The 15,208-nt window shown below is 42.7% G+C and overlaps 1 protein-coding gene across 1 annotated transcript; it reads left to right on the forward strand.

The window, feature by feature from the left end:
* Positions 1 to 1,629: 1,629 nt before the first annotated feature.
* Positions 1,630 to 14,889, forward strand: LOC311048040 (netrin-4-like). Its single transcript, XM_084061046.1, has 10 exons — positions 1,630 to 2,058; positions 4,258 to 4,817; positions 7,075 to 7,347; positions 8,148 to 8,274; positions 8,774 to 8,962; positions 10,303 to 10,510; positions 10,699 to 10,814; positions 10,996 to 11,064; positions 12,100 to 12,273; positions 13,222 to 14,889. Exons 1-10 carry the CDS (start codon positions 2,001 to 2,003, stop codon positions 13,362 to 13,364), a joined length of 1,917 nt encoding a protein of 638 aa, XP_083917172.1. The 5' UTR covers positions 1,630 to 2,000; the 3' UTR covers positions 13,365 to 14,889.
* The last annotated feature ends 319 nt before the right edge of the window (positions 14,890 to 15,208 follow it).

Here is a 15,208-nt window from a genome sequence, read left to right on the forward strand (position 1 = left end):
AGGTGCATCGTCCTTGCCATGGCAGATCATCCGGAGACAAACAAAACAACCCACGCATCTAAAAACACACAGATGTGAACCCTGCCCCCCCCCCACACACACACACAGGCACACAGGCACACCTAAAACAGAAGAGAGGCCGTCACTGTGAGGCACAGTATTCCAGGAATGTCCTGATCCGTCAGGGGTGGGATGCCTCAGGGATAGACAGGGAATGCTCTCTCTCTCCTATGACCCCCTCCCATCCCGTCCCTCTAACGTAAGAACCTATATATGAGGCAAAGGACTCTGTGACATGCCATAGGATTACCCCTGACCTTCTGTATTAACAGGTATGACCTAGTCCCCAGTGTCTCCGTCACTGTCTCGCTCTCTTTCTGTCAGTCTGTCATCATCATAATCTTCTACATGGAATGAAAATGTTCTATGTTATCAGCTGCTTGCAGATGTACTTTTGGTCAAAGGTGTCCTCTTCTGACACTCTAAGATGATGTCATTGACGAGTTACCCACTTAAACCCTACATAATTCATTGGCCGGTGTCCCCCAGGGGTCTATACTATGTCTGTTCCATTTTCCCCTCTAATCCAAATCTCTGCAGAAAATAACCGATCTGATCGGCTATTTGCACCGAATGTTTTTTTTTTTTTTCACAGAATATTCTTCTATACTGACATGCCTAGAATAGGGATGTTAGGGTTCATGTGGTTAAAAAACTGTCTTGCAAATGGCTGATTAGTGGGGTCAGGAGTTGTGCAACCCCCCTGGTACGGACTACAGGGTTGTTGTCCGTCTGTCAAGGCAGGGTAGGGGATGGTTATTGAGTGGCAGTTCGTTATAAGTGGTGATATGCAGCAGGAATGCAACACAATGACATACTTGTCAGCCAGGGCTCAAGTGCCTGGGTGGTTTATGGAGGCAAAGTAAAAACTCCTCAGGTTAGTTTTTTGATCAGAAACTGATACTCAGATTCTTTGGCAAAATGACAATGAACTGAAAATGTAAGAATAGTTAATTGCACCGAGCAGACACTTATTTTTTGGTTGTTGCAAAAATGTATCCAAAATGAAGAAATGATGATCAGCACAATGAGGAAGATAGAAATAAAATTAGTATCATCGTTATCATCGTCATCATCGTCATCATCATCATCATCATCGTCATCATCGTCATTACTTAAAAGTAATGCCACAGTATTAGGCTAAACACAAGGCTGTGTTACGCAGTGATTCTCAACCTTTTTAGTCTGGACCCTCAATTTGATAAGATTGTTTCCCTTTATCTCTGGGACCACAATATAAACATTTTTATTGTTAGGCATGACAATCATTTAACTGGGGGCCCCCTGGGGGTCACCGGACCCCACATTGAGATCCACCTGTGTTAGGGAGAAGTTTTCTGTTGAGAGCATTTACTGCAAAACATTAAGAAAGCTGTTTTTTGGTTAATAGCATCTTCTAGAGTCTAAACTACTAAACATTTAATGCCTGAATTATTAATAGTCTGGGAGGGAGGGAGGGAGGGAGGGAGGGGCTTGGGAAAGTCCGCTGTGTAAGAGGCGGGGCTTACTACAACCACTTCATATTCCCAATTTTCAATGAACTCTCTCCATAACAAAGTAGTACTTTGAAGCGACTGGGATGGAGTTATGATAGAGAGAATAACACTGGCTTTCACAGACAGACAGTTTAATAGGGCCATCTGTAATTAACCATCATAAATACATATAAGGTGTTTTTTTCTCGATATGATCCTGATTGTTTTTTCAATTTGTCAGGTTGTTAATTTGACTTTGGCATGCACCATGTGGGATTATTTACACTTGACCGCACTTGACTGAAGTCGTGATCGCGTCTCTTTATTTTGATACTGATCAACCAGGTGACCATTTAGGTTGCTTGAGTTTCAAATGTTTTTAATTTGAACAAATGACGTGACAATTATAGTCAAGAATATACAACAGGTTGCTTAAAGTGGACTAGAACTTCAGCGGCGTCCAGGATGAAACTGTGGACTCTGATTCTCACCATCCCGATGTGTGCATCTCTTCTTTCGCCTGGTGAGTAGCCTAGAGCAGTGGTTCCCAAACGTTTTAGCTCAAAAGACATATTTGATGTCATCCCGGGAACCACACTTGTGAAAATAGCAGATCTACAAGCTCACAAGGCATTGCTTAGCCTTAGCTCAGTGTTTTGAGCTTGTAGATCGGCTATTTCCCACTACTTCTTAAACATTTGTTTTCTAATTAATGGATTTTCTTAGATTTTTTTAAAATGTATGGATCAAATTATTTTGATACTTTAAAAAAAATGTAGGAAACAAAACATTATGGGATATTTACTCGTGACCCATACAAATGTGTCCGCGCGACCCACAAATGTGTCCCGACCCAGTGCTTGGGAACCACTGGAGTCTTCGGTACGATAACAGTGCGTGCAGGAGGAAAGTATGTCCGTCTCGCAAACAATATTTCCAGGAGAGGGGAGCGTTCTTGATCTCCAGTTGTGAGTGAGTGACAGTGTCAGTGACTGACACTTGTTAGCCTTGTAGATCGGCTATTTTCAAATAGCCAAAATATATATAGGGCTGAGGTGGTCAATGTAGGCCTATGTTTTGTAATAATAAAAAATAAGCTAATGATAATAATCTACACAGTAGGCTATAACTAGTGACTAAAGTTTTCAAATAAATGTAGTGGAGTAAATGTACAATATTTTCCTCTGAGATGTAGTGGAGTAGAATTATGAAGTATTAAAAAATGGAAATACTCCTGTAAAGTAAAAATACCTCAAAATACTAGAACTTGAGTGTAATTTGTTACTTTCCACCACTGGGTGCAGGCACATAGTCTACTTAATATGCATGTGTGCAGATTTATGCAAATTGCAAATACGGACGACAATAACCTTTGTGTGAGTAGTGAGTGAGCAGGAACAAACATAACAAATTGTATTCATGGTGATCTGGATTTCAGTGAACATAGCCTTAATTGCACGTGTAGGCTACGATTTTAATTAATACTGCCTGTCCTGGGTGATATTTATAGCCTTAAGCCTACCATATATTAAGGTCATGACGTATGGTGACCAAACTTTCACTTTAGAATATTTGTAGCCCATTTATTTAAAAAAAGAAGTAGCCCATTGGACGTAGAAACATTTTAGGCTAACTATTAATTGAGTATACATGATTCTAATGCAATTTTAAGGCATCTTGGAATCCAGTAAACAAACGTAGGCCTATCAGCAGTTCACAAGGTCATAGGAGGTTACCTTTTTCACAAACAAATGAAACCACACACTCAGTGAACAAAGCCTCTAAATATTGGTCATTGCATTGGTTATTAAGAAGATTACCGTAAAGCAGGACTTCGTTCTCAGCAGTTGTAATTAGTTATTACCAGTATAACAATTAATTAAGGTGTGAGAACATTGTTTTGCAAACAAATTAAATAACACATACACATACTCAGTGGAATCAGCTGCGGTATATCTGACTGTCACAGTCAATAGAAATTATATTGTGCATGGGGACCTGGGTGGTTCAGACATTCAGTGCACAGACCATTATGCTCATCATTCTCACTCACACACACACACACACACACACACACACACACACACACACACACACCTGAATTTCCCTCCGAGGATCAGTAAAGGTTGGTCTTATCTTATTTTATCTTATCTTATCTTAATCTTGTCTTATCAGTTAGCCAGGTCAGTATTTATTTGAGTTGTAGCACGTCCCATATACCCACGTTGTTTGTCTGCATGAATGTCTCTGTTAACCCCCACCTCAGTATACACAAAGGGCCGCAAAGAAAATAATCTCAAGCTTTATTGTGTTGTATCCCTTTGGCAGATTTGTATATGTCTATGTATGCATCTTTGTCAATAAAGACATAATTTAATCATTCGTTCAGATTGCTGTAGTCATCTGACCCACTAGGACATCTCTGCCTATGAGTATCCTTCAGTCCCACAGTACTCCATACCAATAACCAATACCATACCAAACTGTTTCCAGTTGCACACAGTTGGTGCAAACGTCTAGGAATGTCAGTAGTCCACGAGTGTCTCTCATGCACAACAAGCATATATTTTTGGCTATTTTGTCTTCAGTCAAGCTACTGTATATCTAGGGAAAGACAGCAGAATCGAAGGGGAGACAAATTCTGTTTTTTAGTATCCTTACAAAATTGCAAACCTTTCCTTCAAGGCTTTTATAACATACACACAACTTTTCTCTGCCTTAGGTTCTTCTAAATCCTTCAAAGACACAACCGCGGGGAGCCGCTGCACTGGTCGAGCATGCAACCCGCGCATGGGCAACCTGGCCCAGGGGAGAGTCCTGACCACTCAGACAGTCTGTGGCTCTAATGTCTCTGAGCCCTATTGCTTCTACAAACAGACTGCTGCCCCCTACAGTCGAGAGTCCTGCTCCGCAGCCAAATGCGGTAAGTGTAACTCTGGCATCCCTAGCCAAGCACACCTTCCCTCTGCCATGAGCGACTCCTCGTTCCGCTACCCTGGCACCTGGTGGCAGTCGGCGGAGGGGGTGAAGGAGGACACCCTTCAGCTAGACCTGGAGACGGAGTTCTTCTTCACCCATCTCATCCTGGTCTTCCAATCCCCCCGCCCTGCCGCCATGGTACTGGAACGCTCTCAGGACAAGGGCCGTTCGTGGAAGACCCTCAAATATTTCGCTGGTGACTGTGAGGGAACCTTCGGCCTCATTGAAGGAGCTCCTGCTCAAGGAAAAGGAGCGACTTGCACATCCAAGTATTCAGGAGGCTTCCCGTGTACCAGAGGAGAGGTGAGATTTGTGAATGTGCTGGGCTTGTGTGTTGGGTATTGCAAGTGGGCCCCCAAATAATTGTCAAAACACTAAGATTTAAATATAATGTAGTATTTTTCTTTAAAACCTTAAAATAAATGTGTTTTCATAGTGAAGCCAATAAAGAACTTAAAATATATTACGTTGTATAAACATGCTCTGAAAATGCACACGGCCCACCCACCTGACCACTTAACACGGTACCCGAATGGCTGGCGTGTCAATTAGGCATGTAACGATTCACTCAACTCACGATACGATTCGAATCACGATACTAGGTTTAATACTATTTATTTTCGATACTATTTATTTTCGATACTAAATTATTTTCCAGATGACCGACAAATCTTTCTTATTGTTTCTCTTATACAAATCCAGTATTTTCTTCTCTTTTTTATTTTTTATTTTTTTTACAATACTGTGTTTTCTCTTATCCTATTTTCAATACAGTAGCAAATGATTGAAAACTCTTTTCTTTATCAATTCTCTTAAAAAGATCCTGTATTTCTCTTTTTTTTACACGCCCTCTGCTGTTTGCTTCGTGATACATTTTTTATGAAATCGATTTAAATTGTCACCAGTTTGAATCGATTTACGATAAATCGTTACATGCCTAGTGGCAATTGATCAGCTTGCAGTTGGGCTATTTTTGTCAAATATTTGCCTATTTTTGTTGAATGTTTGCCTATTATGACATGCCCAGAATAGGGACGTGATAGTTCAAGTGGTTAAGAATACGACTCCTCATATCTCCTTTGAGCTGTAAGAGGTATCAGAGGACACTTTGGCCTGACTGAGGAAAGTTCATAGTGAGGGTTTCAGTGTTGGATAAGTGTTTTCACTTCTAAGAGAGATCTGAGCGTGACCACATCAAAACATACTGAAAGACTACCCCCCTTCCCCCAGTCACTTCACAGCAATAACATGAAACACCTGCTCTTATTGACTGTATTTTAGTGCTTGGATGTATTGCGTTCAATACACACCTCACATCACACAAACCACTGAATAAGCAGATGACCGAGCTTTGTAAGCTGATTTTATCTGACGGACTGTCAAAGAAACTTTTTTTTATCAACGGCACACAAGTACCGGCAAAAAAAACATGCATGTATAGAATATCAATTTTCACTAACTGCATTCTTCTGAAGTTCTCCCAAGGTATGTTTTACACATGCTGTGGCAGCTGTGGGAGGTTTGAGCCAGATAGCAGTAACTAGCTATGGTTTATTCATGAGCATCCCTTTTTGTTTAAAGAGACAAGAGAGAGAGAGAGAGAGAGAGAGAGAGAGAGAGAGAGAGAGAGAGAGAGAGAGAGAGAGAGAGAGAGAGAGAAAGAGAGAGAGAGAGAGAGAGAGAGAGAGAGAGAGAGAGAGAGAGAGAGGGGGGGGGGGGGGACAGACACACAGACAGACAGACAGACAGACAGACAGAGAGAGACAGAGAGAGACAGAGACACACAGGCCAACATTTTTTTTTGTTTTACTCTAAAAGCCCCAGACCTAGATGGGAGATCTGGTTGAATGTCTGAATGAATATATGGCTTCGACTGATCTCATAATTGCAGTGTATTTGCAACAGGTATGCGTCTTGCTATGTCAGCTCTCTTGCGTAAGCCCCTCACCCTTCATAATTAGTGTCTATGTGTCTCCATAGACACTCAAAGGAAACCCCCAATGTTGATCCTGCCCTTACAAAAACAGAAGGGGTTCACTAATAGAGTTCACTGTAATTGATATCCTGTATTTGGTGGAGAGATTTAAGACATGCACTGAATGAGCAGATAGAACATCAAGCTAATATGCTGCTCCCATTGTTTATTGCAAGTTCAATATTTTGATCACGTGTGGCTCTTCATCAGGAATAAATCATGAAATGGGCGCACACACACACACACACACACACACACACACACACACACACACACACACACACACACACACACACACACACACACACACACACACACACACACACACACACACACACAATGGCTTCTTCAATGGCTGCTATTTCAGGTGCATTAAAGGCTGACCAGATTGATGCCTGTTTTTTATTTGCCATAACAAGGAGCAGAACCGGACATGATTCATGACTTGGCCTTGTATCCACAAGGAGCGGCCTCTTGAAGTCTTGTGAAATGTGCAAGAGGAACAACACATGTTCTGAGTTTGATATTTTGATTAATTCATCATAAATCTTTTAATATTAGTTGTCCTGTCCTTCTACTTCCAAGGTGATCTATCGGGCCCTATCTCCCTGGCACTCCATGGATCCCTACAGTCCAGCTGTCCAAGAGCAAATAATGGTTACTAACCTCAGAGTCCGTCTGCTGCAGCACCAGCCGTGCCCCTGCCAGGCCAAACACCCTGGTGCCAGCACTCTGCCCACAGCTCATTATGCTATCTATGACTTCATTGTCAAAGGCAGTTGCCTCTGCAATGGGCACGCAGAGCACTGTGTTCCAGCCAATGGCTATCAGCCCAGTCGACAGAGGACCAATAATATGGTGAGTAAGTTGGAAAGCCCGCTGTACTAACTACACCGCTCACAGGTGTCTGGTGTTCCCCCGACGATGTGCAAAAACAGAGCTCTCTGTGCGTAATTTGTTCTGTTGTGAAAACTCCCCAGGATTTTGGGTAATGCCACGTATGTTTGTGCCTTGTGTTTGTATGTGTATTTGTTTGTTTGTGTTTCGGGATTGCGAGTTGAAGGTTATGGGCTGTATTCCCACCACTCCCTGGTTACACAGCTGTGATGTGGTATGTGCTGCCTCAGTTGAGGGCTGCTGAGGGGACTACATATCGGCACATAGCCCATGCCCTCTATTACAGGGATTTAGGGATGTGGAAACCTTAATTATAGCGTTAAATCTAATGCTTTAACAACCCATAGTCTCTTCCATGTTGTTCTATTTACTGTAAATGGAGAATAGAAAAGACTAGCTGAGTACCCATATGGCTTAAGGTGCTATAGCTGCCACGTTACGCATTGCAAGCTAACCACTCTGAAATGACTGAATGACTGCACGTGTAAAGCGTACTGTGAAACAATTCTGTTTGCTTAAGAATGTATGTATATATTTAAATATTTAGCAGCAGTGTCCACTGAAACTGAGTTTCAAAAGTCACATGATGCTTAAACCCTCCACCTGTGCCAATGCAAGCAGGGTGGCATCTCTCTACGCAGGGTGGCCCACTTGGCCCTGGCCCACCCTGGCTTTTTAATGTTTGGGGAAACACTGCTGCTTGCCTTTTCTCCGTGCACTTCAATGCACCATTGTCTGTATGTTGTGTATCTGGCTGGCAGGTTCATGGGAAGTGTGTTTGCAGACACAACACAGCCGGTGACCACTGCGAGCGCTGTGCATCTCTTTACTATGATCAGCCCTGGCGGCCTGCCAACGGGATCCTTGGGGCACCGCATGAGTGCAAAAGTGAGTCAAGATCTTGTTGGGGTATTTGCCAAGTACATTTATCCTCTGTATTTACCCATCCTAACCATTAGACATCAGTGGGCGCAATTAATACAGTGCTCATGAGTGGTTGGGGAACAGTGTCTTCTGCACTAAGCCTGGACGGGGGGGGAGGGGGGGGGGTCGAACTGGGGACCTTCAGATTACCTGACGGGCACTCCTGAGCCACAAGAGGGGCAAGATGGGCAAGAGGGTCAAATACAGTGTAGGAGACTCAACGTGTGCATTTTATTCATGTATATTCCAGTATCTGACTACTTTAAATACGATTTAATGTTTTAGTTAATGTACTCATAACAACCTTCAGTGAAGATGATCATTCATCATACTATGAGTATGACTTAAAAGCAAATTAGAATCTGTTTGAATATGGTCAGTTAGTCTTATTGTGGAAGCCCACAAAGGAACATATACATATTTGTGTATCTCTTACCTGTTTTCTATGTGTATCATAAAACAGAGTGCAAGTGTAACAGCCATTCCAAGAGCTGTCACTTTGACCGCGGACTGTGGTTGGCATCGGGGAGACGGAGTGGGGGTGTATGTGATGACTGTCACCACAACACAGAGGGCCCTCACTGTCAGAACTGTAAGAAAGGCTTCTACAGGGACCCCAGCAAACAACGCTCTGCCCCTGACTCCTGCAAACGTAAGGCAATATATTGTGCTTGGCACAATCCATATATTCCTTTGGCTTACACTTAAAGTCATACTGTGTAACCTTTTCAATTATACAAACGTTTATAAATATATATAATCTTTCAGTTTTTGACAATAACCATTCCACATAAATGATTTTTTTTTTTACAACTTCTCTTCAGCCATTAAGACCGGGAACGCATTGGTGTCATTTTAGATTTCTTTGGGCTATTCAAAAATAGCAGATATACAAGCTCATAGCGTAGCACCGTGAGCACCAAGCTCATAGCTTGGTGCTCATAGCGTAGCACCAAGCTATGAGCTTGTAGTTCTGCTATTTTTGAAAAATCGTGAAAATGTGTGCAAATCTTTGAATATATCTATTTTTTAAAGCGAACATTTGTAACTCAACACTTGAGTTACAAATTGAGCCCCCCAACACTTAATCCCCAACTGCTGCAGTGGAGCTGCTCAGTGGTCAGCAGTATAAAACTGGTGGTTTCTGTGGTTTCTTTGTTTCATCCATGAGATTTTGACTTTAAAGTGAATATAGCTTGAGTTCCCGGGCCAGCTATAACAGACCCTGGATAGGAATAGGAAAGATAATACATTAAATGTATGTGAGTGAGGGACGCTTTAATGATATTTCATATTGTGCTGACCGTCCCAGAATAAAAATGTAATGACCCAATTTTCTCCAGGACCTTTCAAAATCACAGCCCTTCTATGCCAGTGATATAACAGTCAGATATGTTCAGTGGGCTCCATAGTAGGAGTGATGGAGCTATTAGTGTGTCGGAATGTAACAGTAATCGCAAACAATGGGAGAAGACATTCCCATGGTCCAATGCGAGCACATTTTTCCAATTCTTGCCCTTTTCCCCAGACGTGCTGCAGCATTTTTAAGAACAAACATGCCGTTTTGGGAAAGAAATGAAGCAAGACTGAAACAAAAATCTATCCGTCATCACAAGGGACCATCAGGCAGTGAGGCCTGACCATGAGGAGAGACAATGATTTACTGTTTGTTTTAAGTCCTGCAGTGTAGAGCAATGTTTCAGTGAAATAGCTCCATATTATTCTGTTCTGTCACTGTTGAAGGGTGGCAGATGGAATAGCTGTGTTTGCACCATTGTCTTGGGAGTTCACCATATGTACTTTATGTATGTTTTTGTTTGTATGTGTGTGTGTGCGTGTGTGCTTTTGGCACCCACCCAAACACATACCATTTTACTGTACCTTATATATTCTGCACTTGTATGCAAGCATATGTGTGAGAATAACAACTATGTCTCTTGGGTAGAATCAACGGATTTACATATAGAGATTAACACGCACCCTCCCTTGCAGCCTGTTCTTGCCACCGTGTAGGCGCTACGCTCTCGAGTGGCGGCGCCCCCTGTGACCCTGTCAGCGGGGAGTGCACCTGTAAGCCGGGGGTCGGAGGTGCCCACTGCGAGAGCTGCTTGGCTGGATACTGGGGGCTCAACGAGTACGGCTGCCGACCGTGTGACTGCACAGGCGACTGTGATCCCTACACTGGCGACTGCGTTTCTGGGTGAGTGCCAGTCGGCAATAACATGGCCATTTCGTATTTATTTATCATTATTGTAAACGTTAACACACTATGGAAGCTACTGTTCCCAGGTGTTAAAGCTAAGGCTAATGCTTCCTCTGGTTGGTCATTTTCAGTGGTAGACATTAACTATGAGTACTTTCTTTTCTTTTTTTTGTTCTGCGACACAGCTCAGATCCGGAGGTCTTCCATCCAGCCGGCGGCCACGCGGGACACAGCAGCAGCAGTAATAGTGACACGGCACTCTTTAGGGTAGAGGAGCTTTTCTCTGCACTGCACCACTCTGGTGAGTCACAGGTCATAACACACTCCACACTCACATCTACCCCCCACGCGCACTCATAATAACAATGCAGATGTTTTTTTGGAAGTATGAATGTATAAATACCCGGTGAGTGTGCTTCATTGCATTCTTGACTTCTGACATTTTGTTCCTCCTCTTCTCCAATCATATTCCTCGTTCCCAGAGAAATGCGAGTGCGTAGAAATGACCCTTGGCAGCCCCAAATTCTTCTGTGCTATGGAGTATGACTATGGTGAGTGCTGTTTGACAGAGGAAATCAATTAATTACCCAGTGAGTCAACCATGACGGCCTCATAGGCCTATTGGAATCTGAGGCTGCATAGTACCATGAGCCCCTACATAAAGAAGAAAAAATCCAAATGCTAAAAATAAAATGTCCCTTGTGGATATATAGAAATTTGGCATCTGATGAGCTGAGCCAGAGTGACATCAGTGGCTTAACCACTTTAAACCTGAGCCCAGGGCTCTATTCTAGGCCCCTGTTTTAGCTCGACACTAATTATCTTTTCCGAAAAAGGCCGATCTATAATCTCACAATGCTGCGCGATGTAACGCGTTGTGAGCTTGTAGATCTGATATGTTTTGCCAAAGTTTCCCCCTTGAATAGGGATGCTAAGGTTCGAATGTTAGCGGAGCCTGTTTGTTTGAGTTTGCTCACCAAGAGTGACAGGAACATATGGGCGCAACATTAACCCGTCGCTCAGTACTCACAGTTGAAATTCCCTTGAGCAAGGCACTACACGGCCCTATTCTGGGCGTCGTCTTACCTATTATCCCTAAACTTCTTTGACATTTTTTCTATTTTGAAAAACATTTTCAAATAGTTGAAATAGCAAATCTACAAGCTCACAATGTGTCGATGTAGATTGGCTATTTGAACTACTTGAAAATGTTTTTCAAAATAGTAAAAAATGGCAAAGAAGTTTAGGGATAATGGGTAAGACGGCGCCCAGAATAGGGCCGTTTAAAATCCCCAACCGCTCCAGCGGATCCTCTCAGTGGCCAACAGTATAATACTGTGGTTGTTCTGGGCAGCTCCCAGGTGTCAATGTGCGTATCTGCATGACTGTGAAGCAGGGCGGTGCTGAATAATTACCTATACCGTGGATGAATAAAGGTTAAGCAAGAAATGTCCTGACTTATGTTGGGATCTGTCTTCAGAGTACCTTTGGGAATGAAAAGGCAGTAGTGACACGTTGGGTTTTGCAATGTCTAAGCTCCTGCCGACAGAACCGATTAGTTGACTTTGTCTGTCTTGCCTCGGCAGTGTTGATGGTGACAGTGGTGTCTGCCCATGACAAGGGCTCCCATGCAGAGGTGGAGGTAAAGGTTAAGAAGATTTTGTACCAGAGCCCTCAGATGAAGGTCCAGAAGGGAGGGATCACTCTCTACCCGGAGTCCTGGACCACTCAGGGATGCACCTGCCCTATTCTTAACCCAGGTCTGAAACCATGCACCTGACACCATGCACCTGCCCTATCCTTAACCCAGGTCTGACACCATGCACCTGCCCTATTCTTAACCCAGGTCTGACACCATGCACTTGCCCTATCCTTAACCCAGGTCTGAGTCTGACACCACATGCATTCTAGTCAGAAACTTGAAATCCTGAAAATTGCTCGCAATGCAGACTTTTGCAGGCGAGCACCTAATTAGTAGAATCTCATGTGGACAATCTGCCAGCTTTGTGCTGAACAGCGAATCCTTGTCGCTGCTTCATGAGGGAAGTCTTGGACAGGTGCCAGCATCCTAGCATATCATTCATTTGCAGTGGGACATTTACAAGATTGCAACTGCCACTTTGTTATTAGAGCATTTCACGACCAACCTCTCAGGATACAGTTTTATTTTTGGAGTGTGAAGCAGGCCATACAAGCACATTAACAAGTTAGGGCTAGTAAAAGTTAGTAATTTGTGTATGTCGTCGCTGTCGGGCGGAAAACTTGTATGTCCAAAAACGGCTACTTTTCAGGAAATGGAAAAAAGAAACCGTGTTACATATGGATCCATTGTTGTTATTGTTTAGTTGCAAACTATTGTTAATACTTTTCATTGGTTAAATATTTTAAAGCCTACAGGTTTTCAAATTGTTTTAAAAAATAGCAAAACTAGCAGATTTACAAGCTCACACTGTGTCGTGATGGATGCAATGCGTTCGGAGCTTGTAGATCAGCTATTTTTGCAACTTTTGTGCAACACTCTTGTATGACGAAGTAGGGCGTTAATTCACGGAAAAACTAAAAGTTGAAATATGGAGATACAAGGTTTCTGGCCCACGGCAACGATATCTTACATAAGCTTCAGGTTTATTTGTCATGTCATATTTAGTCAAATTATAGAATTAGAATTGAGATGTACAGAGGTTAAAAGTTACTTGTGTTCTGTCCAGGCTCAGATTACATGGTGGCTGGCCATGAGGACTGGAGGACTGGCCGTCTTATGATCAACATCAAGAGCCTGGTCAAACCATGGAGGTCAAGCCTGGGACGCAAGGTCCTCCACATGCTCAGGAAAGACTGCGGCCAACAGTAGGTTCTCACCAACGGCGGGGACCGACAGATGGACAGACAGCAAGACAGTTATTGTGATACACACATGGTTTGGTGGAGGACTAGGAGAATGGGCAGCATGTCTTTGAATTTGGCATTGCTTGGACACTGACGTGACGGCAAAAAAACAACAACATGCCTATAACAGAGAGAAAAGAGATTTATTTTCTCTTTCCTCAGGAAGACACTCTTAAGGACACTAGGGGTCTGGCATTGTGGTTGTAAAGAGAGAGACAACTGCACCTAGGTATTGTCTCTCATAGTCTCCTGCTACATGAAAGAAGACAAACTGAAGATATACAGTAGACTAGACAAAATAGTAAAATCATAGACTTTTGACAGAGAACGAAGTTGGTCTTGGGATTTCCTTCATGTGTAAATGATTATGTTTTGGCCCATAAATATGTTCAGGTTATTTATAAAGCAATACAGAATGTTTATTTAAGTGTTAATGACATAGCATATCCTGGCCACTCTATCCGTCGAAGCTGACCAAGCCGAAACATGAATTGCAAGGTTATGTCCTACTGTAATTTTAATGAGAGCTTTTATTCTTTGAAACCTAGCAGAGGTTTGGACTGAATTATCATCCTGTTCTCGCCATCATTGGTGATAAATCATGAATGAATCGCCAGAATGTTTGTACTGTGAGTGAGTGTGTGTGTGTGTGTGTGTGTGTGTGTGTGTGTGTGTGTGTGTGTGTGTGTGTGTGTGTGTGTGTGTGTGTGTGTGTGTGTGTGTGTGTGTGTGTGTGTGTGTGTGTGTGTGCGTGTGTGCATGCGCGTGCTCACGTGTGTGTTTGATGTCCTTGCCGGGGAGTGTAGGACTGTGCAGGTCAGAACACATAACTCGTGTAGGGAGAAGCGGGGTGAAAAGAAAACATTAAAAGGAATCAGGCGACTTAATCTAAATGGCACCCGCTGCTACGCCACTCGCCCCCCCGTGCTGTCAAGACGAGGGTACAACACATTCACATCTGACCTCTGGACCTAACAATATGCAAATGAGTGAACTGCTCTCTCGCAGTAGAATTTGTTGATTCTACTGCAGTGGTTTTCAAACTTTTTGTTTGAAACTGTAGTTCTCAACCTGTGGATCGGGGCCCACTGGTGGCCCGCGAGGGTATTGCAAGTGGGCCGCCAAATAATTGGCAATATAAGATTAATATAAAAACATAATATTACATAATATGATATGTTTTTTTCTTTATAACCTTGAAAAATGTGTTTTCATTGTGATACTGATAAATAGGAATACTGTGTTAGTTCCATTAATCCAAACCAGAACACAATGGATTGATTGATTATTAAAATAAACATGCTCGGCCCGTATCGCTGGACTAGCAGTCCAGGCACTTAGGCTCTAATGTAGCCTGACAGCACGTTGCGGTTTCGAGTCCCGTTCCCGATAAGCTTTGCTGCGTGACTCTCCCCGTCTCTCTCCCTCTTCCCTGTCCATCTTCACTGAAAACTATCAATAAAGGCAGAAAAGCCCAAAAGCAAAATCTTGGCAAACATGCTCCAAATCTCAAGGCAAAGCTGTATTCATGGCAGAAAATTGCCGGTCTACAAGGTGTCACAAGCTTGCAGATCTGCTATTTTCGCAAAAAAAGAAAATACATTTTAAACTTTCTCCTATGATGACAAACACAAAATAGGGATGCCAGGTTGAAAGTGGTTAAAATATATTGATATATGTTTTTAGGGTATGGAATTTGCCTTTGTATTGGGAATGTAGTACTACTGATATATATTAACTTCTTGTATAGTTGTATTGCAATAATAATGTGTGGTTGTCACAAAATCCCAAGGTCTCATATCACGGCAC

This window comes from Gymnoscopelus microlampas (assembly GCF_963454915.1).
Source record: "Gymnoscopelus microlampas genome assembly, chromosome: 6".
NCBI lineage: Eukaryota > Metazoa > Chordata > Actinopteri > Myctophiformes > Myctophidae > Gymnoscopelus > Gymnoscopelus microlampas.

What these genes read in the sequence shown, in the direction of transcription:
- LOC311048040 (XM_084061046.1), top strand. Translation starts at nt 2,001, where the DNA reads ATGAAACTGTGGACTCTGATTCTCACCATCCCGATGTGTGCATCTCTT. An exon ending in GGCACCGCATGAGTGCAAAA is followed by an intron (nt 8,275 to 8,773) that starts GTGAGTCAAGAT and finishes ATCATAAAACAG; the next exon opens with AGTGCAAGTGTAACAGCCAT. An exon ending in TGCCCCTGACTCCTGCAAAC is followed by an intron (nt 8,963 to 10,302) that starts GTAAGGCAATAT and finishes CCTCCCTTGCAG; the next exon opens with CCTGTTCTTGCCACCGTGTA.